Raw genomic sequence first — 27,958 nt, 5'->3', positions numbered from 1 at the left:
TTGCAAAGCCCCATTGAAAGAACACATAGAGACATTTTGGCCTCTTGGCATTTCTACCCCTTCCCTGTTCCTCCCAGCTTCTTCCATCTCCTGTCTCTTCTTGCTCACCCCCACATCAGCCTGGCCGCTTCTTTTCCACAGCAGCAGCACGGACAGCAACAGTGGCCAGAAAGGTTCAGATGTATTTGTTTCTCTTGCTCTGCCCACAGTATAACCCCACCCCATCACTTCTGGGCATTACCTGCATGGTTATAATCCCATCTCCTAGCTGGCTTGGCTACTGCACCTGCTACAAGCCCACTGACTTCAAAGGGCATAAAACCCTACATGGATTTTATAATCTGATGAGGCACATAAGAGAAAGTCTGGAAAAGAAGGAGGTTTACAGAAGTCAGTATATTATAATGCGCTTGCTTTCTTTAGAAACCACCAGCAATCAGGGTGGAGAGAGAAAGAAGGAGAGAGGGAGAGAGAGGGAGGAAGAGAAAGAAAGAGGGAGAGAGAGAGAGAAGGAGGGAGTGAGGGAGGGACAGAGGAAGGGAGGTTTGGTGTTTTTCTTGTTTATTTTTATATTTTAAAAAAGAAAAATAAAATGGCAAAAAAAGAATAAAATACTTAGAAGGCAAGGTTTCCATAGGAAAAAAATATTTTATTTTTTTAAGAACAAATTCAGTTTGAAACAGACGTGGAATGTGATTTTCATAATTTTCATTTTCTGGGAGCTAATTGCAATGTGGAACTAAAGCAGTTTTCGAAATTATGACCGGCTAGTTTAAAAACAAAACAGAACAAAAAAAAACAAAATAAAAAAAAGAAAGAAGAAATTATTTATAACTCAAGCATAATACTGTGTTACTTACAAACTGGACAAAGAAATTCTTAAATAAATATTCATGGTACACAATTTCAGCACAAATATGCGGCAATTTGGCAACCTTTTATATCATTTTTTTCCTCAATACAGTGCAAAGGGGAATGACACTGCCTTTAAACAAGCTGTAGCTAAATACATTGCAAAATTCAAATTTTATACAAAACATCTTGCTCAGACTTTATAAAAAACCAACATTGCTCTATATACACAATCTGGTTAAGAAAAGCCATTTTTGACTTGTTTTCATGTGTTTTTTTTAATTTATTTATTTAAAAAGGTGAATAAGGCTACTGTAACACCCCAAATCCATATACAGTAAATCTGAACCTATTTACAGCATCTTCACTTAGACATGATGGTGCAAATTCCAAGTCAGGTGACTAGGGATGATCATACAAGCAAGGCATTTACAGTAACTTTTCAAAGCTGAACCAACGTCAAATAAAGGAACAGTTGGTAGATTGTCATAATTCTGCACCAGACACAAAACAGACGCACAGTACATTTTTTTCAATTGGTTGCAGGTTGCTCTTCAGCAATTCATCTGATTTTTTTCACAGTTTAGTACATAACTAGAATGTAGCCAATGATCTATGCTATGCTGATGAAGCATAGATTTGATTTAAAAAAAATCAGAATCAGTAAACCCATATTTTCCCTTTCCCCCCCCTCCCCCAAATAAAATCTTAATGACTTACAAGAGAACCTTGTATGGATGGATTCACAGAAAGGAAGGGTTGTTGAAAAGAATTACATATGTACTGTAGTTAGTCACCATGGTAACCTTCCACAGAACCATGGGTTGAGATTTTTTGTTTTGTTTCTCTCTTTTGGACCAACATCCCAACATCACTTTCAGGTTCAGGAAAAAGAGAGAGTAATCATTTCTATGACAGTTTTGTGGGTTTCTTGTTTTTCTTTTTTTTTTCCTTGCAGGTGCTCACTGGAGGCCTGAGAACCCCAAAATGGTGTTGCTACATTTTCTTTCCAAATCAGAAAGCAAAGTGTTACCATAGTAACATGACTATGTTAGAAATGTCTATTTTGCATAGCACATAAAAAAGTAGAGTTCCCCCCCCCCCCCCCCCCCAGGGTGGGGACTTTAGGGGAATAACCACGCTAAAGAGAAAACTTTAACCTGAACCCCCACTCTATGAATCTCGATGAAATCTACAGAACACTTCAGCCCATAAGGCAAGGGAAAACAAAACACAGAAAATAAATGCCGGAACACCTTGTCATTGTTAAATAGGCAATACAGTAACAGTGGATTTTCTGATATTCTGCGTCTTTTATTTCCTAGTTTACTGCTATGTGAGATGCCTTTAAAGGGCTTTAGGTCTTTTTGTGTATGTTCTCGTTATTGTTGTTTCAGAATGGTTGTTATTTTTTCCCAGAAGCAGTTTCCTTTCTTTTAAAAATTGTGTGTGTGTGTGTGTATATATATATATGCATAAACATACACATATATATGTGTGTGTGTGTATATAAAATGATGACAAGTTAAGACTATTTAATTGCCGCAAATGAATTTCACATCTTCTGGTGTAGATTCTGTGCAATCTCAAAATATACATTAGTAAAAAAAACAAAACAAAAAAGTAAGAAAGAAAGAAAGAAAGAAAAACTCATTTTATATCCCTTGTGTTCTATACACCTATTATAAATAAGACATATCTTCTCCATCTCAGTGTCATAATTTATTTTATTCTTATGGACTGCAAGAGGTTTGCCATATGTGCTTTAACTTTGCAACAGAGCACCAATGAACTGCTGTGTCAGTTACAGTACCTACACTCACTGTGCAGGGACAGCACTACAATAAACCAAAGTGTCAAAAGGCTCAGTCAGAAAAAAATCTGATTCATTTTTAGAGATGAGAAAGTTTTTTTTACAACTTTACCAGTGACGGAATTACAGCTCATTTGACCCGTTGGCTTATAATCGTCTTAGTCAGATTTGGCTCTCTGCTATTTTCTTAAATGCTTTCCCTGTGTTTAGTATAATGTGATAGTATAGCAGCTGAGTCTGCTTAAAATCATCCAAAGCAGACTACATTTTTGCTACAGCTTCAAAGCTGTATATTTTATTGCCAGTACCACAACAGCCCTGCCCTAATATATCCTCAGTGGCCTACTATTGTCTTGTCCTCTCCAAGCTTGTTCATTTACTAACAATACCCCTTTGTTCTACTATATTGAAGGTACTATTTTTTCTGCACACTGGTATTTGATAACCACGAATTCCTTCAAATGCAGCCGTAATCCACCGCGCGTTATTGTGTCTCCTACTTGCCTCTTAAAACTCAGCATACCACAGTGCTGTGCTACCTAAATGGTTTCTTCTTCCCAGTTTTTATTTTTGAGGCAGCAGTATTCAGCTGCAACTGCAGTCAGCCCTTCCCTCCACCACCCAGTCCTGCTCCTGACTTTGTTGACAGCCTAACTTTTTGGCTGGAAGGCTCCTTACTATCAAACACAATTTCTATAAATGTATTACCCATTCAAGTGAGGCTGCTGTAGCAGATGGATGGAGCACAGATCTCCAAACATTAATGTTCCATTAGTGATTCAGGAGGTGGAGTGAAAGGAAATCTTACGTGAAGGATGGCAGAGCCCCAGATAACAGAAATAAATGGAACAGTGACGGACTAAAAGCAAGAGAACTTTTAAAAGTCTTACTTAGACACCAAGGTCTGTGTGACAAATCCAGTATGCACTGAGAGAGACACACAAAAGTCAGAAGACTGCATTTCAAGCTTGATATCCTAGAGCACCTTCCCAGGATGCCTAGAACTATTAACATCCACGGATCACTCCATCTTCCCTTGGCTTTTGTACATGCCTGAATGCCTGCAGCACATGGCTTTGAGGATGATGAATGTAACAAGAGTACAGCAATCAGAATGGGTATCTTCTACATTAAAGTCTTCCAGCTTTTAGTGAATGCTTATTCACCGAGATAGGAATTCTACAGACTAGGTAAGCTGTCCAGCTCCAGTTGGCTCTCGGAGAAACAGCTGTCGCCTTTTCTCCCCTGTGCTTGAGTCAATACTAGCGCACAAGGCATCATCACAAACCCCAACAGAAAGCATTTGACCAGTAAGTTTCCTCTACGACTCAACTGTACCACAGAGTTGGTTTTGTGTTTCTCAGACCTTGTAATAAATGTTTGCTGGACTCTGAGGAGGCATCTCTTGAACTATATACACCGGATGTCCATAGTCGCCGCTGACCTTTTCATAGTGGGGGCAAAAGACACTGTCTGCAGTCCTTAGAGGAATGATAATGTCACTGGGCTCAGAACCATTGTTGTTGCCACTGCGTTTTGGGGTGGCTAATGTACTAAGTGAGAGAGTTGTAGTGTGCTGCGGGGAATGCTTCCTGTGTCTTCTCCGGTACTTCAATAAAAGAACCACCAAAGTGATGATGATGACGATGAAAATGATGCACCCTGATGCAATCCCTGCAAATAAGGCCACCTCTGAACCCAGTATACTGGAATGCCCAGCTTTACTGCCATCTGTGCTAGATCCTAGAAAGAACAGAAATACAACAGATAAAAGTTATTGCCATCCTGCAACTAATTTATGCTTTTTAAAAATGTGTAGAGTAAGCAAGACTGGAAGAATTAACTGACAGCTAAACTTTGACAAACCAATTACCCTGTTAGATAGCTAAATGCAAACAGCTGTAGTCAGCAATCAATATTAAACAAGACTGTGTGTCTGCTGGTCTCACTTTTATGCTGCTCCCAAACCACACTATTTCATACATCATCATCCATCAGCAGCAGGGACTGGCACTGACAAGGCAGCCTTTGATGTACACCGCATCTTTGAACAGATGCTAGCCAGCTCAAGAGGGGTGGGACAGGACTGCAAGGGGCAGTAACACAGGGAAATGACAGTTCTCAGGACAACTGGCACTGTTTAGTGTCACACAGTTCTGCTATTTTATTTTTTAGATATTGATTTAAGTTAAATAGCCCTCATTGCATATCTGTGTAGACTCTTCTTGCTTGCAAATGAAACAAAGGAGCTTGAGGCACTGTGGGAGATAGGCAAAATGGTTGTGACATGTATCTGTGTGTATTACCTAACTTACACATTAAAAAAAAACAACAAACGCATATATGGAAGTCAGGAAAAGCTCACATGCACAACAGCCTGCTAAATATTTGACGCCATCACATTATCAGTTTGTCACAAGAATTAAATGAATGCTCACTTGACACTTTCTCACTTGAAAGTTTGAAATAACTCTTCCCTCTCTTGATGCTCACTTCCAGAGGAATAATGCTACAGATGCTAAGTTCATGCAACTATGAACTTTTCCAACTATAACCTTAGTACGAAACTGCCGAAGCCCACGCAACAACTGCCACACCAAAGATTCATTAGCCTGGTAACAAACGATGTAGCTAGCAAGGAAAACTTGAAGCCATTTTTGAGAACCCCAAAAACAACTACCAGCAAGTTTTGCTTTGTAACATTCCAAATTCACAGAATTTTCTTCCAGAGACCTTGTATCTTAAGAGTTGGGGGGGTTTTCTTGTTCACCTAATGTGCAAAAGTCATCTTGAAGATATTTGTTTGGAACCATCAGTTTATCTTGCTAAGCTAATTATTAAAAAGAAAAACTTTTAATTTACTGAAGGACCAGTCATTCATGTGTCGACTTTATATGATCTATTAAAAGATCAGGGCATTAATTATAGGTGCCTTGAAATAAACTTTATAAACGGCTGTCGAGAACCACTTGATAATGTCTTATACGGGAAGAGAAAGACAGAAAGAGTCTTTCATCTGCCAGAGTACTAAATGTAAGGCAGCACTTACCGTCGTAAAGCTGCTTAGAGAATGTCCTATCCAAAAACTTTCCTGTAAATGAGTGATATTCTTATAAGATGTAATTAACTTCAATGGCAAAGGGAAAGAGGGGGAAGAGTAACTGTTGCCAAAACTTAAAGCTCCTAGACACTATCCATTGGAGCATCAGAACTCATTTTTGCTTCATCTCAGTATGAAAATATTTATTTTATCACATTTCAGTGCTAAAATACAAATGCGCTTGGGGACAAAGGAGGAAATCAGTCAGAGACACTAGCCAGGTCAAAATGCCATGATATCTACCTGAATGATCCTTCACGAATGGACTCGTCGTGGAACTTTTCCCATTGGTACCAGCTTCCTGCTCTGGGCGTTTCGTTGGATCCGTATTCCGAGGTAACCCAGCAGAATTGGGATCTGTGAGAAAGAAAAATGATTCACTGCAACTTAGACGTTTGATGATATTAAGCTTTATAAGCTGGTTATATTTATCATGAGACATGAATAGCTTTGAACAGAAGAATCTTTATGCAAAGGGCTATGAGATATAAGAATGTAATTTTCCTTTTAAAGCAAGGTGGTTATATTAGTTATTTCAGAGGTTTAAATTGTGAGGCCATCTGCAGAAACTATAGGGATTCCTGTAATTGGCAAGAAAAGCTTTGCAGATGACATTTCAGTTTAACTGAGAAAGCTGATTGACTACTAAACCAGCTTCTACTTAGAAGAATAATTATTTCTTTCTGCACAATAGGTTATCTATATATGAAAAGAGACAATGAACAAAAACCTCTCTGTAAATAGAATTTATAACAAGCAAACTATAGAAATATTAGCTTCCCTCCTTTCATTCATTTTAAATAATTTTGAATAGTGAAGCTGTGGCTTTTGTTTTTAAAATAAAAATAAAAAAAACTGAAACACATTACTCCCAGGTGACCTTTCCTTCTAGGGAGCTCTCCAACGAAGAGATCTTATTACACTAACCCTCCTCCTGCAGAAATCTGTCAGTAGCTGAGGAACAGAAAATAGGCTTTGCTTTCAGACTATAAGGGAGGAATGACCACACTAGACTCGGTTGGTTCTCTGTTCTACACTATTAAACGAAGCCTGAAAACTAAAAGGATACTGAGACTGATCAAAGTGATTTCATGAAACAGCAGATGGTCTTTACCTTGTCCAACTTTCATGAGGATCTTCATGGTTTTTGTCTGGCACACCCCTCCCTCCTGGTTATCCAGGCCCTCCAAAGACCCATTTGATGTTGCTGATTAAAAAAAATAAAAATAAAAATAAAAATCAGGAAATCAACAGGCAAAGTGATGTGAACATGAGTGTCTAAAAGCATAAAGTCTTTTAATCTACCAAGACCTGTTCTTGTTGCTCAGGTTGATCTATGGAAAGTTGTGAAATGTTGAAAGCCAAAGGAATGAATACACTGGTAAGCTGTACAATATATACAAACAGAGGAATGTGTTATCAAGGTTTCAAATTTACCCAGCAACTTTTTTTCTATGCACAATTGACGGACTGACTGGCTTGGACAAAAACACAGCACCTTCCTAAAAGGTGATGGAGTCAGCTGAAAAGGAAGCCCTGGCAGACTCAAAGGAGCAAAGCACTGAAAATTCACCTTTTTTTTTTAAAGCCATATCTTTATAATCACCATGTTACACCTGCTTCCTCTATTACAAATCTCCTGCTGGAAGAAGTGAACACATACAAAAGACCCAGGTGAAAGCTGAGATTCTGCACTGATTGGAAAACCATTTAATATTTTAAAGTACAATCTCACTTTTCTCAGCGTTCAGGAGCATTTGTGGAGGCGGCGGGTGCGGGGGGGATACGCTCTCTTCTCACAGAAACCTTTTCGCTTACGCAAACAAATGGGTGCTTTCCCCTGTGTTTATATTGTTCGTGCTTATCTACGTGCTTGCTCGAACTGCACACCCCCACGCAACCCCACCGTGAACTGACATTGTAAAAAGCGATTTGTGTGCAAAGCACAACTCCCTTGGAGAATCCAAAACGTTGAGTCACACAGTCTAGGGGTACATGCATGCGCTCCAGCCCAGAGCTGCACGGAGCCAGCTGTTGGTTACAAACCCAACCAGCTGCTGCAAAAAAAATCAGCAGCTCCCAAGCTGTGAGCGCCGCAGCCCCACCGCCCCGGGGAATCTGGGCGAGCAGGAGCTCGGTTAGATGTGCGCACTGGCATCACCGTAATGGTGGCAAACCTTAGACATCGTGGTCGGTTTGCTCCATCGTCACTATTTAGGCAACACACCGGAATACTTTTTTTTTTTCACGCCGGCTGTCTTGCACAATATATTCAGAGTGTGAAGACCATGTCAGGCTCATGTGCTACACTCGCCACCCTGAGAGTCACGACTGTCGACTAGCCAGGCAGGCAAACAACAGCGCCGCAGCCTCTGCGAGCATGTGCGGATCCTGGATCTATTTCATCTTGCACCCTCGTCACTTCATGCAGCTATTTATTCGAGTGCTGAAGCACACACACAAGCAGATGCAGGCACGCACACCCATTCCAGGCCACCGACTGAAAACAAAACAAATGGAAAAAAAGAGATACAGAGCTTGCTGCTTGCCGTGGCTCTGATGAACTGCTTAAACAGCACTTTTCTGCTTCCAGCCTCTCTCTTTTCAGCTAGGGATCTAATTCAACAAGGGCTTCACACTGTTCAGATTTTTGTTTCTAATTCTCCTTCCTTCTCTTTCGCCTTCCTTGGGGATTTTCTTTCAAGTGTAGTCAATGTATACTTCCTTTTTCCTTCACAATGTCTTCCTAGCCCCATGGTAGTATTTTTCTTGCTCTAATCTTCCCTCTAGCCATAAAGATATAAACCCCATACTGCTGAACCCTGCTTCCTAGCCTTTGATCTACTTCTTGTTTTTGTTCCCCTTCTGCCTCTTTTGTGACTACCTCGAATTACAGCCACCATACAAACTTCCCAAATTGTGCTTTCTTTTCCTACAAGCCCTTTTTCCCTATAAGTGGTCCCTCCCAGCTCCTCCTCTCATGTCCCTCCCCACTGTAAAAACACAACAGTGGAAGTACCTGAAACTTCTTTTTTTTCAAACTTTAAAAAAAACTTTTTAAAATATAGAAAGCACAATGAGTAATTTAAGATAAAAGCAGATCTGAAATGTGCCACTGCATTGCCGGGCTCAGAAAATAATGGAGACGTATAGTTTTGTTTTCTTTTGTTTTTTTCCAGAGGGAAAAAAAAATCAATACTAAGAACCAGTTCTGGACATAAATCAAATGTGTCTTTGCTGAAAGTGTTTTTTATGACCTATTTGCCAATGTACCAGCACAAGAACAGGGTAAAAAAAGCAGTAAATAGCAATACCAAAGCTGAGTATCAGCTGAAAGCACAACTAATAAACACTGACTTTGTCTTGCTTTGTTGTTGTTCTTTGTTTTTTAATCTCAGCTATGGGGGGTTCACATCTCTTTAAACACCTTCTACTTGATTTTAATTGAATCGAGTGCTGATTCTTCTGAACATCAGTGCTTTTTAGTCTTTAAAAACCTATCCATTTAACCTACAGTGCAGGAGAGCACAATAAGATGCAGAGGATGCAGTCTGACCTCAGCATAAATAAGAAAGTAAGATGGCAAAAAGAATGTAAAATTACTTCAAATACAGTCTGCAGACGAAGGCCCAAATGTACAATGACTCTGGTTGTGTGCCTGCAAGAGTTCAATCTGCCTCGCTTGCTAAAAGAATGCTTCCACAGCTTTGATGTTAGATGAATGAATTTGCAGAAGTATTCACTTTTCCACAGTTCTTCAAGGGGTTTTCTGAAAGCCTATGTTACAGCTCAGAGTAGAGAGTGCTACATCCTAAGGAATGGAGAATTTTCAAAGAGGAGAGTTTCAGTGACAAAGCGAAGTTTCAATCTCAGCTTCTCCCTGTAATTAAACCAACGATTACCCAAGGCCACTAGAGGAAATTATTTTTCAAAATTCATTAAGACTATCGAAATATAACCTCACATATCCCTGGTGTACCAGGAAGAAAGTGGGTAGGTTTAAACACATAGTTTTAAGCTTCAAAAAGCTGCATAGAGAGAGAAGTAATCTGGGACATCAGAGAAAACAGTCTTAGACTGCTAATACCCCTTGACACAGTGTGCATAAGTCAGACAAGGGAGCAAGTACAAAATATTCCTCAAACACTTGCAGCTGTCTTTCTATATTGATCTCCAAGCGAAAATTATACCCACTATGATTCAAGCTCCTCCATTACACTCATACTTCTGCAGGAAAGTACCTGCTACCTGGAGCTCTGGTTACATTGATACAGTATCAAAAATCCCAAACCCTATCTGTTTAGGGTATAAACACAGAAACATAACACTAATTCATCACGTCTAAAAGGGAAATGCTATTCTCAGGTATGTTTATGTGATCGAATTTTAGAACTTCCATTCAGAAGAAAAAGAATGCTTTTTTTTTATTTTTGGGTCTGAATGTCGACATATTCTAGAAGCATTTACTAACACATGAATTACCATATATGACTCTCTGCTAAGAAGAATAGATGCTACTTAAACATTAACATTACTAAACATAATCAATGATTAATACAAAGTTGTTCATGAGTATTAAATGCTCTCAGCGTCACACACTTCACTTTATAGTAATACAGTGGCATATGGGAAACTGAAAGTAAGCATAATGTTGCTAATCAGCTAACAAAACATTTTTTAATCTTTTGATGGATAGGTACTTCTGATTTTCTAAGAGCTGTCCAGTTCCACTGGTGTCAGTGGCAAAACTTCTGTTAATTACAGTCAAAAGCCCATCAAATTATTCAGTCAACAGTTTATCCATATCTACAAATAAACACATGCAATGGCCCTAAAATCTTTGTTACTTTTAACATTTCCTGACAAAATCAGAATAATTTACAGGCAATACATTTTCAGCAGTAAGTTAGAAACGATGTTTGAGTCCTGTATTAAGAGTGTGTGTCTGTATTTGCTGAAGTCAACAGCAGCTGTTATTTTGTAAGGAATTTAAATTTGGGTTTTCAACTTTCAGAAAAACTGAACTCTTACAAAAATTATGGTTAAGAGTCTGCTGATACATTCTTATTTTGAAGAAGTTAATGTACATTTTCAGTTCATATAGCACCTCACTTATAAGAGGTAAGGAAATTATTCAGACTAAAGCATACAGTACCAATTCCTTCCCTTGTTTAAAAAACAATATATATATACACACACATACATACATATATATATATAGAAATCATGTAAATCAGTATATTGATTTACAATACATCTATTTGCTTTTAAAACTTCACAAGCTCTGTTTATTGTATGAAATGCATTAGTCATAAATGCAGAGGTAGGGAATCAGCAAGCGAAACAGAATCAGCTGACAAGAATAGTTCCTGGCTATGATTCTTATACAGTCCCCACGGAGAGGAAGTAATATTACATTTTAATATGTCTTCATTTGATTGTTATTACTCTGCCTCCCAGGAGGCTAAGCCACTGCATGGATCTTGGCTGTTTTCAACCTATCAGGTTGGTAACATTGCTCTAATCAGATGGAGAATTAAGCTGCTGGATTTGTGCCTGTATATAGCTTTTCATTCACAAAGAGATTAGAAATGAAGGCAGAGTCACAAAAATTCGACTTCCTACACTCTTAAAAATGCACATTACAAAATTAAAAATGCCACCACAATTACTTAAAAGAAAACACCGGTAGACTAAAATTTCAGCCCTTTATTTTTGTCACAGTTATTACCTATGCTTTCATGTTTCAGGCTTATGAAAAACACTACCTAGCTGCCAAATTAAATGTCATATCCTTTGAACCAACATAACTTCATAACTAATTTAATTCTGGAGCTTACGTATGAAATGGACCACATGCCTGAAGGGGGAAATTGTGATCATCCCTTTTATTTTCCTGTGTTAACTAAACAAACCTCAAATCAGAGACTATAGTATGGAACAAATGAGTGATGTCAAATTGATACTGAAGGCAAAACTGGTTTTGTACCCCCTCGGTGTGCTGGATGATGTAAGCCACTTAACTAATTATCTTATCAAAGATGCATCATTGAAGGGGTCATCAGGAATTAATTGCTACTGGTGTGGATCCACAAAGAAGGGTGGAAGACAAGAACTACAGGTTTCTTTGAGGAAGATCACTACTGTCCGATAGTAGTTATCTCTGTTTCCACCGTCTTTGTCTGAAATACTACTTGAAATCAGGATCACAAAATAGATTTCTTAAAAGCAGAGCTAAATAAAATCAAATAACCGCATCTGTCTCCACTTTTGCCCAGCTGTGCTGTTTCTGTGCATAGAAATGAAATGGAAAAGCCTAAAAGCTGCAGTAACAAAAATCCGTGAAAGCTTTAGATCTGACAGTAGTAAGAAGTTATTCTTAACACAAAGCTGGACTTATCTAATATGCAGTCAAAGGATTACTAAGCGCATGTAAAGCTTTTGAGGGTTTATTTATTTATTTTATTAAATGATAGAACCTTCTTTTGCCAGGCTTCATGTGTGTGTGTGCTCTGACTGCTTTCATCTACTTCTGGTCCTTTTAATGACTTTCTTAGTAAAGCGCCAAATAAATAATTCTTCTTTTCCATAAATTATCTAAATTTATGGGACAGGTTTGAGAACACCAGAAATCACAAACTCATAAACCACAAATCACAGATCACAACACGAAGGTTGTTTCTAGACTAGCCAGGGATGAGGAACAAGGCAGACGAAGTAATGGAAGGAGAGTTTTAATTAACTGAAATTAAATTCTCTCTTTTTTTTTCCTCCACTTGGTATCAATGCCAGACCTGTACGGAGATCCGAAAAAACTGAAAAAAATTGCTCAGGCCACTCACCAAAGGACAGGTAGGTTGGCAAACACTGCATTGGGCGAGCTTCAGAACATTCAGAAGATAAAATACACAATTTCAACAACAAGCAACTAATGACTTACACTCGTTTGTAGTTACAAACATTCAGATTGATATTGAAACCTTCCTTTTTTTTTCTTTAACAAATTGGCTTCCAAAATGTAACTATCAGTAGTCCCAAACGTCAACTCTGCTAAAATTTAACTGCATTATGAATGGTTGCACTGAGCACTGTCAATATATACCTTTGTTTCTGCCTGCAGACTGGAGACTTCCTTCGTTTAACTCTTTGTGCTCAAACAATACAACCACATCCTTATTTTTCTACAGATCTTACAGAGACAGAAAACGAATCTTTAATAAGTGAAAGGAAGGACAAGAAGAATTCAACCTTCTTCTTTTACACTTCTCATCCTTATCTTTTTTTTTATTAATGTTCTACATTGTAAGACTCAGAATTTATATCTGAACGGGACCCACAAGTTATTTTCTGCAGAGGAAGTAAGCAGCAGTACACAAGCAGCTCTATCAGGCTAAAACCAGAACGAGACAAAGTAAAATAAAAAACAGGCTTCTTCTTATCTATAAGAAGTCAAAGGCTCTGCAGTGAAATTTTGTGATTCACTTTTCTAACCACTACTCTAATCTGTATCTTTTCCAAATGCTAATGATGTGACTTGTACTTAGACATGGGACTGATGATATAGTGTTCTTTACAAAATTCTCTATAAAATTCTCCACTTATTTTCAAATGTCAAGAGAGGGACAGATATTACTGCTGTTTAATGTTTTTATTGGGGTGCAGTGTGGAGAATACCAAGACAGAGCCAACCAGTTCTGTACTGGAATATACCTTTGTATATATCTCATATATACCAACTGTTTAATTCCAGGCACACCTTTGAAAATCCATAATCTGCTTTCCACATCTCATGTCATCCAAATGAGAAGGATCACCCAAGTATGGTGCACAAAATAGGGAGAGAGTTCTTGTAAAATTTCCCCCCTTTCCTACATTCAGAATGATTCTACTAATTCCAGAGGAATGTGGCACCATACAACAAGGACATAGGTGGTGAAAAAGAAAAGCCCCCTTCCCAGTTTTTGAACAAAGGCTTTCCCTTTACATAAAGGGAAAAAAAGACAGTAAGCACCACAGAGTCAGAAAGTATCCAAAAAGCTGCCAGATTCAACTGGCTGCTGCTGCCTCTCACTGTAAAAAGAAAGCAGCACCATTTTTATCTTTCATTCAAGGGATACCACAGCTGAAGTGTGCTAAACAGCAAACTACTTGCTGCGTTATTATCCATTATAGAAGGCACAGCATCCACCCACTCACAACAAAATCCTCCTTCACTGCTGTCAAATATCCCTTTCCAAAAATTATTTTGGAAAGATTTAGAGTTGATTGGAAAAACAAAAAATAAAAACATCTTAATATTGTATTGCTATGAATGACACTTAAAGTCTTTCATTTTAGTTAAGCATTTATAAAAGTATGTCAGTTATGTATTTCTCATACTCTGAGAAATGTCAGATAATGATCTACTGCACACATGGTTGCTTCTAGTTTACATAAACAAATTATATATTTGTGAGTGCTGAAGTAACTGTGGCAGATGTAAGCCCACTAATTATGATGTACTCAATATATATCAGAATGTGTGCATCTCAAACAGATTACTAGCCAGTTAACTTCACCAACCATGAACAGATATTTTACATAGTTTACCCCTTCTCAGCACACTACTGGCAAAAGCCTCTCACGGATGGAAAGAAATCTCTCCCCGCTACCACAGCAAGCTCTGCTTAACAGTTCAGCTGAACAGAACTAATAGAATTAGTTAGCATTCAAGTTACACTGATTGTTGCTCATGACGAGCAGGCCTGCTGGAAACAAAAGCTGCAGCTTTCACGTTAAATGAGGACATATTTTCTGTATCATACAAACTCAACATAGCTCTTCGAGGATGTTCATCTACCTTGAAAATCTCTTTGGTTTCTGCATGCAGTGCTTGGATAAGAAAGGGTTATAGTAAAAGTTCATATTAAATAAATAACAACCCCCTTGCTCATTCTACTGTCACTAATTGCATGCAATAATATTAATGACCCAGTAATTTGCTATACGAGTAGCACTGAAGTGGAAAACATCATTTTGAGGCAGAGTTCATCTCTAGGTGGTAGGACTTCACCAGTGCCCGAGTTAATGCCTAGTGACAGTTTAGAATATAACACTATAGCTGAGAAAATGTGCCACTCTCATGGTTATAACAGTTTAGCTGGACATGACGTTATTTGCTTTGACCACATAGTCCAGGAGTAACCCCAACAGAGCGCCACAGTTAGAGCTTGCCCTATAGATGAACCTCATTCCTTTCAGGGGAGATGCTCTATACTATAACAATCTAGAGCAATTTTCCACATGTTTGCTTCAATAAAAGAATACCTTCATCTCCTGCTTCTGCATCAAGCACAACAAAAGTGTGCTTTTATTGCAAAACACAAAAAGCTATTTACATCATCTAATCCTTCAGCAACACAGAGTTTCACACCTTAGTACTTAGATCAATTATGATACTATTGGATGACTGTTCACTTGGCAAAGATGATCAGAAGTTAAGTACTGTTTTGACTGCTGTATGCTTATGTTTGTATTCAGAACTTTAAAATACCTGCAGAATAAAACTTAATGAAGGAACACTGCTGAAATAAAAGCAATATGAAGCAAAATTCAGTGACCTGAATTTGCAAGGTGCTACAGGATCTTTAGTTCCAATATTTTCCTTACAAAATTAAGAGGTTTAGCTTCTTTAGAAACTATCACATCAGCATATCTTGGTTCATTTTTAGAAACTCAAATGGGATGAATAGGTAAACCCTTCAGAGTTTAGAATTTTGAAAAGCCAAAACTAAACAGGAAAGCAGCTACTTTTAATAATGATGTTCATAGAGTTTTAATATTGCACTAGTATTTGATAGTATAACATTATTAAGTTCTTTGTTATTTTTTATTTTGCAACACAAATTATTTAACAAATGTCTGACTCTGCTATCAAATCTGCTATGGCAGACTCTGGAAGGCAGGTGGGATCATCAATTCCCAGTACAGGCAGAGGACCAGCTGGATGGACAGCAGCTTTGCAGGAAAAAATCTGGGGGTCCTGGTGGATGACAAGTTGGACATAAACCAGCAATGTGCCCTTGTGGTAAAGAAGGTCAACAGCCTCCTGGGCTGCCTTAGGAAAAGCTTCACCAGCAGGTCAAGGGAGGTGATCCTTCCCCTCTCTTCGCCACCGGGGAAGCCACAAACGGAGTGCTAGGTCTCATACTGTCCAGTATAAGAGACATTCTGGAGAGAATCCAGCAAAGGGCCATGAAAATGATGAAGGGACTGGATCATCTCTCACATGAGGAGAGGGTGAGGGAGCTTGGACTGTTCAGCCTGGAGAAGAGAAGGTTCAGGGGGATCTTATCAATGTGTATAAATATCTGATGGGGAAGTAAACAAGATGGAGGCAGACTCTTCTCAGTTGGGCCCAGTGACAGGACAAGAGGCAATGGGCAAAAACTAAAATACAAGAAACTCTGCTTAACATATGGAAAAACTTTTTACTGTGAGGGTGATAAAAAAAACAGAACAGGTTGCCCAGGGAGACTGTGGAGTCTCCATCCTTGGAGATATTCAATAACTGACTGGACAAGGTCCTGAGCAACTTACTTGACCTTGCTCTGGGCAGGGGGGTTGAACTAGACAATCTCCAGAGATGCCTTCCAGCCTCATCCATTCTGTGATTCTGTGATCACTTGCACAGTTGTGGTCTAATGCATTTACGTGCTAATGTACAATACTTGAAAATCAATTCCTTCTCAGTTTCCTTGGCAGAATTTGGATTCAGAGTTCTGTTTCTCTCACAGCAGCTTAGAATACTGCAAGCACATAAGGACAAGTCTTCTGCTGCAGTTTAGTCATTTTTTGCTGTCTTCATCTACCGAACAGGAAACAGATAAATCATGTTAACAATTAAAGTTCTGAATATGTTTTTTTTTAAACCAGCCTTATCAACTTAACAGGAATCTTCTCCCAGAACTACAAAAACTAATCCTGCTTTTTCTCAAAAAATATTTGCATGATTTCTTTGGGACTGAACTGGGCAATCTGAAGATTTCTCATTAGGGTTGAGATTTATAGTCTGACTTATCAGAAATAAATCCTGAAATATTCTTCCTCTAAAGTTTCCAGAGTCAATTAGAACCAGGAAAGAAAATCCAAACCGACATTTAACCCTTTTTTTAGCCATTTCAACTCTGTTCTAGCTAATGAATTTCTCAGACAAAAGTACACTCTCCTCTCATATAGGGCAAATACAGTGTCAGGAAATTCTTCTCCAATTCAACTATACAAAGACTTTAATTAGAAAAACAATTTCCAGCATTTAAAATCAATTTCATTAAAGCCTATACAAATGTTTACGCAGTTCTTGGGTTCTTATTTGAGGAATTAAAATACTTTAATAAATAACAGATACAATACAAGCAACTGCATAAAACAGACTGATAAGCCCACTTTGACAGATAAATACTCATCACCAAACTTATACAAATGAAAGTTAAATATGTTTCTGTATGCTGCTGTGTCACTAGGTTTTAGTTTAGACAGATACGTCATAGCCTAGCGTTGCTCCTCAGTATGCCATCTTAATTTTAAGTTACTCATATCCTGCATATAAGCCATATAAAATACATGCTCGACCCCATCCCCTTCTGCATGTAGTCCTATTAAAGGTGTATATGCAAATCTAAGAACATATAAACTTGAAGAAGATCAGGGCTGAAGTTGTTTTTGCAAAGGACTTCAAGTGTCCTTCTTTGTTGATACATACACTAAATACATAAGGTTTCTAAGGGAGAATATTGTGGGGTTTTTTGTGAATGTACTATATCTCCTGTATTTATAAATTTATAAGTGAACTAAAAATGAAAAAAAAAGTAACTAACAATATTAAGCTACTTCCTGTGAAATTTTAAAATCTGTTCAATTCCTGAGCATTTCCTGAATAATTCTTTCTTCTAGTCTGAATAATTATTCTTCATTGTTACCTGATTAAATATCTAATATATTAAATTACTAAATATAAAAATAAATACCTAGCTTGAATACTTATTTTTTTGGGGCGGGGGGATTTATTTTTTCACAAGATGCCATCCAATTAACAAACTAAGCATTCTTGTCCTTTCATTTCCCTCCTTTGGGAATAGAGCAATAATAACAGATTTCCTGCTGAACTATCGCTGTCTACTTTAAAGGAGATAAACTGTCAGTATTGCCTAGGTAATGGCACTAAATATGAACAAAGACCATCAATCTAAAATAGCCTTATTCTCTTACAAGACCTGTGTGGTCTGGGACAAAACCCCAAAGGAACATGACTCCATTAATCCTGCAGGTCTTGGACTCTGTTAGAAATCTGAAGCTGCACAGACACCGATTTTTTTCACCAATAATATTATTTGTATGAGTTCTATTTATATTTAATTCAACAAGAGCTAAGTGATATTGCTGATATATCTCTTAAAAGACTCTCAGAAAAGTCAAAGACTGACCTCTGGATATCATTTTACACAAGGAAGAAATAATTTATCTTATTTTCTGAGGAAGAAGGAGGAGGAGGAAAGAAAAAATGTGATCTACATACAGTCCAAACCAGGGTGGCTTTTATCACATAAGCTTTCCCTAACAACAACAAAAAACACAAATAACATTAGATTGCTGAACCATAGAGTCTTTTAAAAAAGCACAAATAATGTCTTTGTTGAAAAAGAAAAGGATTTGAAATTCTGATATGGTTTTTGTCCTGCTTTTGGCTGGTTCAGAATTAACCCCAAAATAAAGGAAAATCTACTGTTTTTCTTTTGGGTAGTTTTTGCTAGGGGGTTGGGAGGTTACAGGGACTGCAGGCTGAAACCTGTGTCATAGAGGTGTCAGAATGTTCAGCCAACAAGATTAGCTACCCTTTAAACTATTTTGTCAGAATACTAAAATAACATTTGAAAGTAAATCTACTTGGCTATACTGAGATTTATTCCTCCCACCTGGGCCATATTTCAGGACACAGTCTACACTGTCCTTTAATGTATTCTTCCTCTGATAGTTTAATTGCAACAGAAGGACAAAGTGAAAACATAAAAGTCTTGTGATTTTTTTAAACCCAGTTAATGCTAAAATTTCAGAACGGCTGTTTAGATTTTAAAAGCTACCATACCATTAAAGTTTTTCTCTGAAAAGTAGCACAGGATAAAGTCAGTGATTAAATGTATATATATATTTTTAAATTGAGCCAGAGGCCAATTATGTAAGTGGGTCACTTGAAAAAAGTTGACAAAAAACATTTAAGGAAAGCTGCATATTGCATTTTGCCAATGTCAAAGCCAATGAGCATCACTAGCTCGGTAAGCCTAGCTAATGAGGTCACAGGCAGAGCAAGGGTTTCAGAGGAACCTTTGCTAGGGCCATTCTGTAGTCACTCCCCAAGTGTCAAGTATTTTCCAGTGATTAAATATATATATATTTTAAAAATTTCAAACAGGTAAAGACTTCATTGTAGATGACTCAATTTTTGTTAACATTCATGAAAACACTGGCCCATAACCCTCATTTTATTTTATGCAAAAGAAGAGATGAAATGAACAGAGTATGCGCTTGCTTTGCCAAACTATCTCACGACTTTGATGGTGGCTTGGACGCAAGCAGCACTGCTCTTTTCCCTCCCCTTCCGCAGACTTCCCCATTACAACAGCGCATGGAAAACTCAGGGCACTGCAGGGCTCTGTGCAGTCTGTGACTAAGGGCCAAGCTTGCTGAGAGGGGTTCAGAGATAGAGAAAAAGCCATTTTGACAAATCCTATTAAAATGAACAGAAGTCCTTGAACTCAGAACAACTCCCCCTCACCAAAAAATAAGTATCTTTGATATATGCTTTTATATACGTTACACTAACATATCTCCCCTCCATTCAGGAAACACTGAATCTGAAGGAGGTACTGAAACAACTAGATGATTACCCAAGTACTTGCAGATCCCCTAGTATCACAGAGATCCCCATTCATTCAGAGCTGTGCACAACAGTAGATGCCCAAAGTGCGGCAAAGACATAAAAGGACTTTAATGCAAACCACAGAGTTTCAAATTTGCACATCCTTCTGCTTAACTTTGTCCTTCGCACAGATATTTATGTTGTTGGGCATGATGTATCTTCATGCATCTGATTAAGGATTTCTTTAGAGACTTATGATATGTTAGCTAAATGGCTGCATATTTTAGGATAATCTAACATTAATATGTCTCAGATCTCCAGTACATTTGACCTTCCCCAGTTCTGTTGGAAAGAAATCAGTTAACTATAGGAAAATGAATCTATTAATTTCCAAGGAACCAAAAATTGATGATGGCAAAGAAGAGAAAGGCAAGGACATTCTGTTACATCATTTATTCACTTTCACAATACCAGGCAGTATCATCTTTCCAAGTACTGCTGTTAGCAGCATTAACTCTTTGAATCCTGATACTCTTACATCAAAGAGTATCTTGCTCTGCTGTTCTTCCAGAGAATGGATTAGATTGTTTTTGGATTAAAGTACCATTAAATGTGAAAACCAGTCAAAGCTTCTCTCTTACATTTTTACTTTTTAAAATTGTGAAGATACTTCTACAATCTAATTGTCGAACAAGAAAAGTTATGTCTTTATGTTTACATGCTTAGACCAAGGGAAGTAGTGAGTAGAAAAGATCTTTTCGATATATGTATCATTAATACATCTGGGTGATATAAAATTATGGCTTGAAGAATTAATGTATAATCACATTTCCCTAAAGGTACACAGGGTTCATAAGCTTCTTTATCCTGTGTTATAACTCCTCTAAGTTGCTACTCAAAGGCTCCCAGAATGACTAATCTGATTTGAGATTTTACTGTTTAAAGAGCTCCACAAATCACATATTAGTAAAATATACTGCATTCTCAAATAATGGCAAGATGATAAAGGCATGTGATAATGCACAAAACATGTTAAGGGCTAACAGCAGCCTGTCAATACGAACAGTATGAGATTCATGCTGTAGACCCAACCATAATGAACACTAGAAAGATACTGGGCTCAGCAAACTCTCATCTCTGATTCATTTAATGCTGTCTAGTCGAGGTAATGCAAGATTCTAAAATACCTCAAAATCAGAAGCTGGCATATAAAATGCATTGTCACCTTCACTTCAATGCAAAAAAAAAAAAAAAAAAAAAAAAAGGAAAGAAAAAAAGAAACAAGAAGACAAACTCAAAAATTCCCCAGAAAAAAAAAAAGAATGAAAAGAGTAGCAAAGTACATGTATCTGAGTCAGTAAGAGACCCAGTACATTCCTCTTTTGGGCTTGAGCACACCTGTTAAATTACAGGCCTGGGAATAGGGATCTATACAAAAGGTAGATTAAGATTATGTCCTTACAAGATTAAGATGTATTATATTATTTATAAAATTGACAGTAAATGTCCTGACTACCAGAACTTATTTCTTGCAAGACTCTGTCAGGTCTTAAGCTTTCAAACAAGAACTGTTGAAATCCTACCTAGTTCCAGTGTCCCTGTAAACTCGTGTGTCCTAGGTGAGCCTTGTTCTAGTTTTTTACTCACTTAGTGTTTCTAAGACCGACATCACTGAGTTCATTGTTTTCTCCCTGGATGACAGAACAGCAAGAGTTTTAACTTCAGGATGTCTGGATTCTAAAGTTTTTTTCCAAAACTACTAAAATGTATAGGTATCCCTGCTTCAGCTGGGTTAGTATGCTACCAATACAGTGATAACTCAGCCAAATGTTTATGCCAAAAGACAGGAAAGTAATATCCTATGGCACTCCAGTATTATTGGAAGGCTAGTGTGATTTCTGAGGCATTAAGTTGAAGGCTGAGCAAGTTCTATCAACCAAACTGTACTGCAATATTCCAGGAAATGTGATGTCTATTATGTCTTATTGCTGTAATGAAATAACTATACAAAACTAATGAAAATGAGCCACTTAATAATTCTCTGGGTAAATCCATGACATAGATATGACAGAACTGACAGTCTATCAGAAAGTTCCATTTGTGCCCATAATTTTCAAGTAATAATTATAACAGTGCCATTTATTCCATTATAGTTGGTCTGCTTCAGATTTTTTTAAATGTAGCATTAAATAATGAACATATTTCATCATTAAAACCAACTATTTTAGCATGGACATTTTTATGTTACACATTTTCATTGGAATTACAGACAACTATCTCTCAAAATCTAATCTTGCAGTTCTCACCCAGGTAAATCTCACTGGATTTTGGTAGGAACTTTGTGGAAGTTAAATGTTGCCTAAGTGGAATCAGGTTCTTATATATCCACTGATAAAACAGAGAAAGCATCCATATTAAGAGATCTTTTTGTCAAAGTGTAAAAAACAATAAATGTTGTTTTATATCTCCCATATTTGTTAATTAATTATGCTATTTCTAAATATATATTTATTACAGTGAATTCTTCCTTACTTTCTGTGATATACAACCTACTTTATACATAAAAACAGTGTGTAGCAATATGGATATAACTACGAAGTGATCATTAACTCCATATCAAACTATTTTAATTTACATTTTAAACATACGTGCTTTAAGCACGCGTAAAATTAACAGTATTTTAATTATGAAATACGAGTAGCAGACATTACACAAAATAGTTATCAGCCCTTTTTACAATCCAATTTTCAAGGAGATGGGAGAAATAAGATGGACCAATATCTAATTTCCTTGCAATTGCAGAAAATCCAATGCATAGAATTCGCCCAGCTCCTACTAACTGGTGATCCTTGCTTAAAGCCCTGAGATCTCAAATGTCCCCAGGGGCTGAATCCTCAGGCGATAGTATTACAGTGACAAAATCAAAACTAATGCAAATCATTGTATTGCTGAAGTCTCAGCTTACACTAACTCCTATCTACTTCATTAACTTTACACACCTTTAGTAAGCTGAACCCCTGAACTCAGTGGGTACCTCTAGATTAGCTTTGAAGCATTCAATCCTGATCAGACTAAAACTCACACAAAGTCTAAATTGTTGGACACATTCCTGTGTCATACACACTCTTCAGACAAGTTCAAGACCATGAAAAAGGAGGAAACTCAAGCTCACGCTAGATCTAGGTTTCAGCCCAAGAACCCTCCTAGCTATGGAATGGACACGGTATGTATGCAGCTATGCATGCTCAAAGTTCACCAGTATCCCTTGTGGTGAAATTACACTGACAAAGTGGGCAACCAGAGTGGCAAAAGTGTGTTCCCTGCAAGAATTTCAGCATCACTCTCAGCAAACCATCTCACGCAGGATGCCTCAGCTCAGAGCCGTGTGGCCATCCTACTCCCAGGGTAAAGGCATCCTGAGGCAATGCCAATAGTGTGGCACTATTGTGGAGCTGTGAGCAGGAAATACACCGTAATTTAGCTGCACACAACCTTTCGATATAAATACAAGACACGAAATACTACCAATTTTGCACAAAAGAAGAAGCCCCTTACAAGCATAAAAGTACAGTCTAATTTGATTTACACAGACCAGAGGAAAAAAGAGATAGAGGCCCTCTGGAAATCAGGAATACTGTTTAAAACAAGTTGTCAAGAAAATATTTTCTGAGAAAAAAATACAAACCCATTCAAATTCACAAACCCATTCAAATTCTTCTTAGTTTGCTTATAATATACATATATAGTAAACAATGAACAACTATTATTTTGAACTTACATATGACGTAATAATCTTTGTTCTTCTGAAATTCCAGGCCCCAAAGATTAGGGCTGAACTCTTGAAACTTGATGGTAAACTTAACATCTTGATCTGGCTTGGCACAGTTGAGGAGAGGTGTATTGTCCTTTTTAATAGCACAGCTATCTGCTTGGTCTTTATCAACCATGTAGACTTTATAATACTCATACTGGCCAACAGTTTTAGAGTCCACCTTTGGGCATATAATATCCAGTTTGTCTCCTATCTGTGGATATAGTACCAATCCTTGTCCAGGAAGGAATCTAAAAGAAAGAAAGAAAAAAAAAAAAGGAGAAAGGGAAAATGTGAGACAGTTGATAAAAATCATTCAGAAAAGTAGCAATTGGAATGGGCAGAAAAGAACAAACCAGCAGTTTCCAAACCAAAATGACAGAGTGAGCAAACCAGTTCTTAACAGTTTGTGCCTGACTCAATTTAATATCAACAAGATGTTTATTTAAATCTTAGAAATTACAGATGGATTGAGTTTTATAGCCTTTACCCCAGTTTTAGGAACTCTAGAAGTTTTGCATCTCTGGCAGGCACCACAGTTTCTTCTACAGTAGGTCATGTATAACAGCCAGTGCAAAGTACGAGGGGTTACAATCTTGTTTTTCCATTCTGGTAACATTTCTACTACACTTGCACATATTGTGCTAATTTTGGACATAGGAGAATGACAATAATAATCTGCCAAACCTCCTCCAAATGCAGGAAAGAAAGCAGTTTAGTCCTTAAGATTTAACAACATATTAAAATGCTGATTACTGCTATTGGTAATAGTATAACACAAAACAATAACAATCATTCATCAGGAATTCTGCTTACAAACTAATAATGGATAGGAAATCTACCTGACCCAAGGAACGCACACACTTCTGCTAATGCGCTTGGCATGACAGTGTGATTACTTCACTACGATCTCTTCTCTTTGCAAACTCCACCTTCAGTAATTATTTTAACTTTTTTTCTTGTGTCACAAGTGAAACGTGGCTGTGCTTTTGCCTTGGTACAGATAAAGACTTCTTACACAAACTGGCAGTGAGCTTTAATGTTTTGAGTTAGACTTCATCTTATATCTTTGCTATTGGTATTAATCAATGGGCAAACTTTACCATTTCTTCATGAAAGTTAAGTATAAATAATTGTTTATAGTACTGATTCATCCACAAAATGAGAAGCCTTGATCTTACAAGGACAAGAGCCCACAACAGGTTTGGGTTTTGGTTTTCTGTTTTTCTCCTGAAGATATACTTGTTCCAATTCAGACCAAGAAGTATGGCTACAGAACTACAGCCAATAATACAATGTCGCCAATAATATAATGTCCCCTAATCCACAGACCTAAAAGCCTGACTTTCTTTCCTCTTTCTCCTGCTTGCCAGCCTTTTCCAAAGATCTTCCTTAATGGAGAATCGGCCTGAAAAACTGACTGAAACAATGGCTTCCTAATGAACCCCCTTCTCCACGCGCTAACATTAAACAAAACACTTAGTAAATCTAGCTCATTCACAGGCAGTCTTCCTGGAGGCTTATTAGGGTATCAAGGATCAAGAACAAAGCTCTAGGCATAGATTATCTCCATCCTTTTGCTTAGCTAAAGAAGCCCACCAGCAAGTATTAGTACTGGAACACAACTTGCTAAATTAGAAAAAAGGCTGATGTGATGCCCCACGTTTCAAATCTATCATTCATAACTGCTTGCTCCTACACAATGCAAGTTTATGATCTGCGCTAATTGAGTGGGATTATTTTCACTCACAAAGCCTGTGGGAGAATTATATTTGTTGTGAAGCAGCATGTAGCGGGACAAAGACACATAATTACAGATTTAGGGAAAAAGAACAAAGAAATGTTATGGCAAGAAAAGTGACTGTTGCTGTATAAATCACTCTTTTGTGTAGTGCGGTGTAATTTCTAGACTATAGAAATGAGGCTTGGCCACAGCTGTTAAAATAGAGGTGTGCTGGAGACTGGCCGAAGCTGCACTTCCTCCTTCAGTCCTCGGATGCGCCGAAATAACGCAGCGACTGCTATGTCCCTAAAGGGGCTTTGAATGGTAAAATGAATGGGAAGGTGGAAATTCATTCATTCTCCTTGGAGCCTGCAGCCTTGTGAGGACCCGTCCAGGGAGAGGCTAGCTCTGCCGGGGAGTAGAGGAAATGGGGAAAGAACGACTGCAGCAGGCAAGAGATTCCAAGAGCAGCGTCGCGGATACAGACGCAAACTTTCCACTGGAAGTTTCTAGAAACAACACAAATCAGGCAGAGGCAAAAGGAGCTGTGACAGAATTTCTGAGCTAACCCAGGTGATTTACTGCTAACTTTGTCATCTTGTCTGACCACAGCCCAATTTTACTTTGCTCCTACGCAGCAGTCTAGAAGATGAAAATTTTACCTATTCCTCCAGCTTGTATGCCAGGCCAACGGCCAATCACTGTATGATCCCACTGCTGCAAATATTTCCACTTGCAGTAAGTCTACTTCACATAACGGGAGTATGTAATATGAGACACACAAGATTTCTCAGGACCAGATCTTTGTTTTTAAATTATTCAATTTAATTTTGCATGCATAATAAATACGGAATTCATAAGGTTAGAAACACGCACCTGTCTATCATTATCAATAATACGACCTAAAAGCTGCTCTGAAAACAAAACAGAACAACAAATCTAATTTTAGATTTTGCGTATTTATGTGTATAATTAAGTAGTAATGATACATGTCCTCTGTACAAATTCTGAGCACAATGAGGAAAGGTTTACAGGCAGTATGCAAGGCAATCCTCAGAAACAACTACTAAATAGAAAGCACATTTATGTGTCTTGGTTAAGTAGCTAGGAATTGCCCTATAAAATGTAAAGGACAGAACCACCCCCCACAGACAGCTAAAATACATTTTACAAGAGCTTTAACTGATGCACTCGTTAGGCTTTATGGCAGGGGAATATTCTAGCTATGTGTCTGAAGTCTGCACAGTCTGAGAATTAAACTTGAAGAATCTGCTTCCACTTCAGTTTCTGAACATTTAGGATCTAACACTGATAAGACTAGAAAGAAAAAAGGCTGAAAGTGAAAGGATTAATCTGAGATCTTGATTGTCTTGAAACTTTTTTCCAGTTTGTAATTTTGACTGTAACCTCTGTGTGAAAAGTATTTTTGCGATTTAGGTTCCTTATTTTCTTATAACAGTAAATTATAAATGTGGATGAAGAGAAAAAATAAACAAAGTTTCATCTCATGCATTTCAGTTTCACAAAAATTTATAATGACCCATAACTAGGCATGATTTTTATCCATCCACTTGTGTAAGAACAGTCTTGTTACTGTATTTTCATAAAGATTTTAAATAAACCATCTGCTGGATGCTAAACATTTTCTGAAAGCTATTTATCAAATGCCAAGGAACAGGATTAAGAGTATTGCTGTATGATCTTATTTTTGAAAACTCTGTATCTTAAAAAGGAAGACTATATTCAGTCTTGGTATACGTTAACCAAAATTTCAGCAAGGCTGAATTTATCCTAAATCTTTATTTCTGCAAGTGCTAATGTAGCCTTAAGCATTCTGGGGTAGCATCAGCACTGATTAAATGTTGGCATGATTGCATCTATAAAAATAAAATTTATAAACTGATTTTAAAAGTGTGAATGGAACCTGCCTTCAACTAATTAAAGATCTTTTTCAAACAAAAATATAATAAAGATGGATCAAGAGGTTTTCTGAATCCTGCGAATGATACCCAGAGGAGGCTACGTTATACTGTTTGTTGCTCCGGATACTAACGCACTCTTTGAGCAGCTGGGACAGTGACAGCACTGGAACCATGCCTTCTAACTATAAATATTCCTAAGTGAAAAACCTACATACCAATGCAGATCCCCGACAGAAACTTAGGGGAAAAGCTCAGCCAGTTTCCTGACTCATTTCTTCCAACAGTCATGAGATTAGAGCATTTTGAAAAATCTTACCCACATTAATAATCCTAGTGCTTACTGTGATAAAGGACAGAAAAGCATATAAAGTACAGTAAAAACTGTAGAATGAAATTAATGCACTTTCTGTCCGGCATTTTTGGATAGAGTGTGTTTTCACTAATACCCCAAAATTGGTGCATTGTGGGTGACACTTGACATCTATGTAAAATTTGCCCATAGATGTGAATCCATCCCACGCTTCTAACCAGGCACATAGCTTATCAAGTAACAGCAACTTCCTCAGTTCTCCAACCTTGTTAAAAAAAGTATTATATTAGATCAATATTCACATACCACATAAATAGAAAAAAGGAACTTCGAAAGGAGTAGTCTGTTCCCTACTTCTGTCAATGTTACGGTAATGTTCTGTACTACATTTGTTTTAAGGCCCAACAGTTCTTGGGGTTAATATACTAGTCAAACTCTTAAAGAAGTTAGATTTGATTTTGAAATTTTATAGAAATTGAATTTTAAATTCTACAAAGTTTCATATTGATTTCTTAAGGATCTAATTTAGATTTTAT

At 37.5% G+C, this 27,958-nt stretch overlaps 1 protein-coding gene across 1 annotated transcript in view; it reads right to left on the bottom strand.

The window, feature by feature from the left end:
* Nucleotides 1–628: 628 nt before the first annotated feature.
* Nucleotides 629–27,958, bottom strand: part of EFNB2 (ephrin B2) — a 45,386-nt gene continuing 18,056 nt past the window's right edge. The window contains exons 2-5 of the mRNA XM_026121641.2: nucleotides 23,435–23,718; nucleotides 6,880–6,972; nucleotides 6,009–6,122; nucleotides 629–4,408 (exon numbers count right to left, since the gene is read on the bottom strand). Coding sequence (XP_025977426.1) covers nucleotides 4,026–4,408; nucleotides 6,009–6,122; nucleotides 6,880–6,972; nucleotides 23,435–23,718 — 874 coding nt within the window. The 3' untranslated portion in view covers nucleotides 629–4,025. The remainder of the gene's footprint in view (nucleotides 4,409–6,008; nucleotides 6,123–6,879; nucleotides 6,973–23,434; nucleotides 23,719–27,958) is intronic.

This window comes from Dromaius novaehollandiae, chromosome 1 (genome assembly GCF_036370855.1).
Source record: "Dromaius novaehollandiae isolate bDroNov1 chromosome 1, bDroNov1.hap1, whole genome shotgun sequence".
Classification (NCBI taxonomy): Eukaryota; Metazoa; Chordata; class Aves; order Casuariiformes; family Dromaiidae; genus Dromaius; species Dromaius novaehollandiae.
This window is presented reverse-complemented; position numbering and strand designations above follow the sequence as displayed.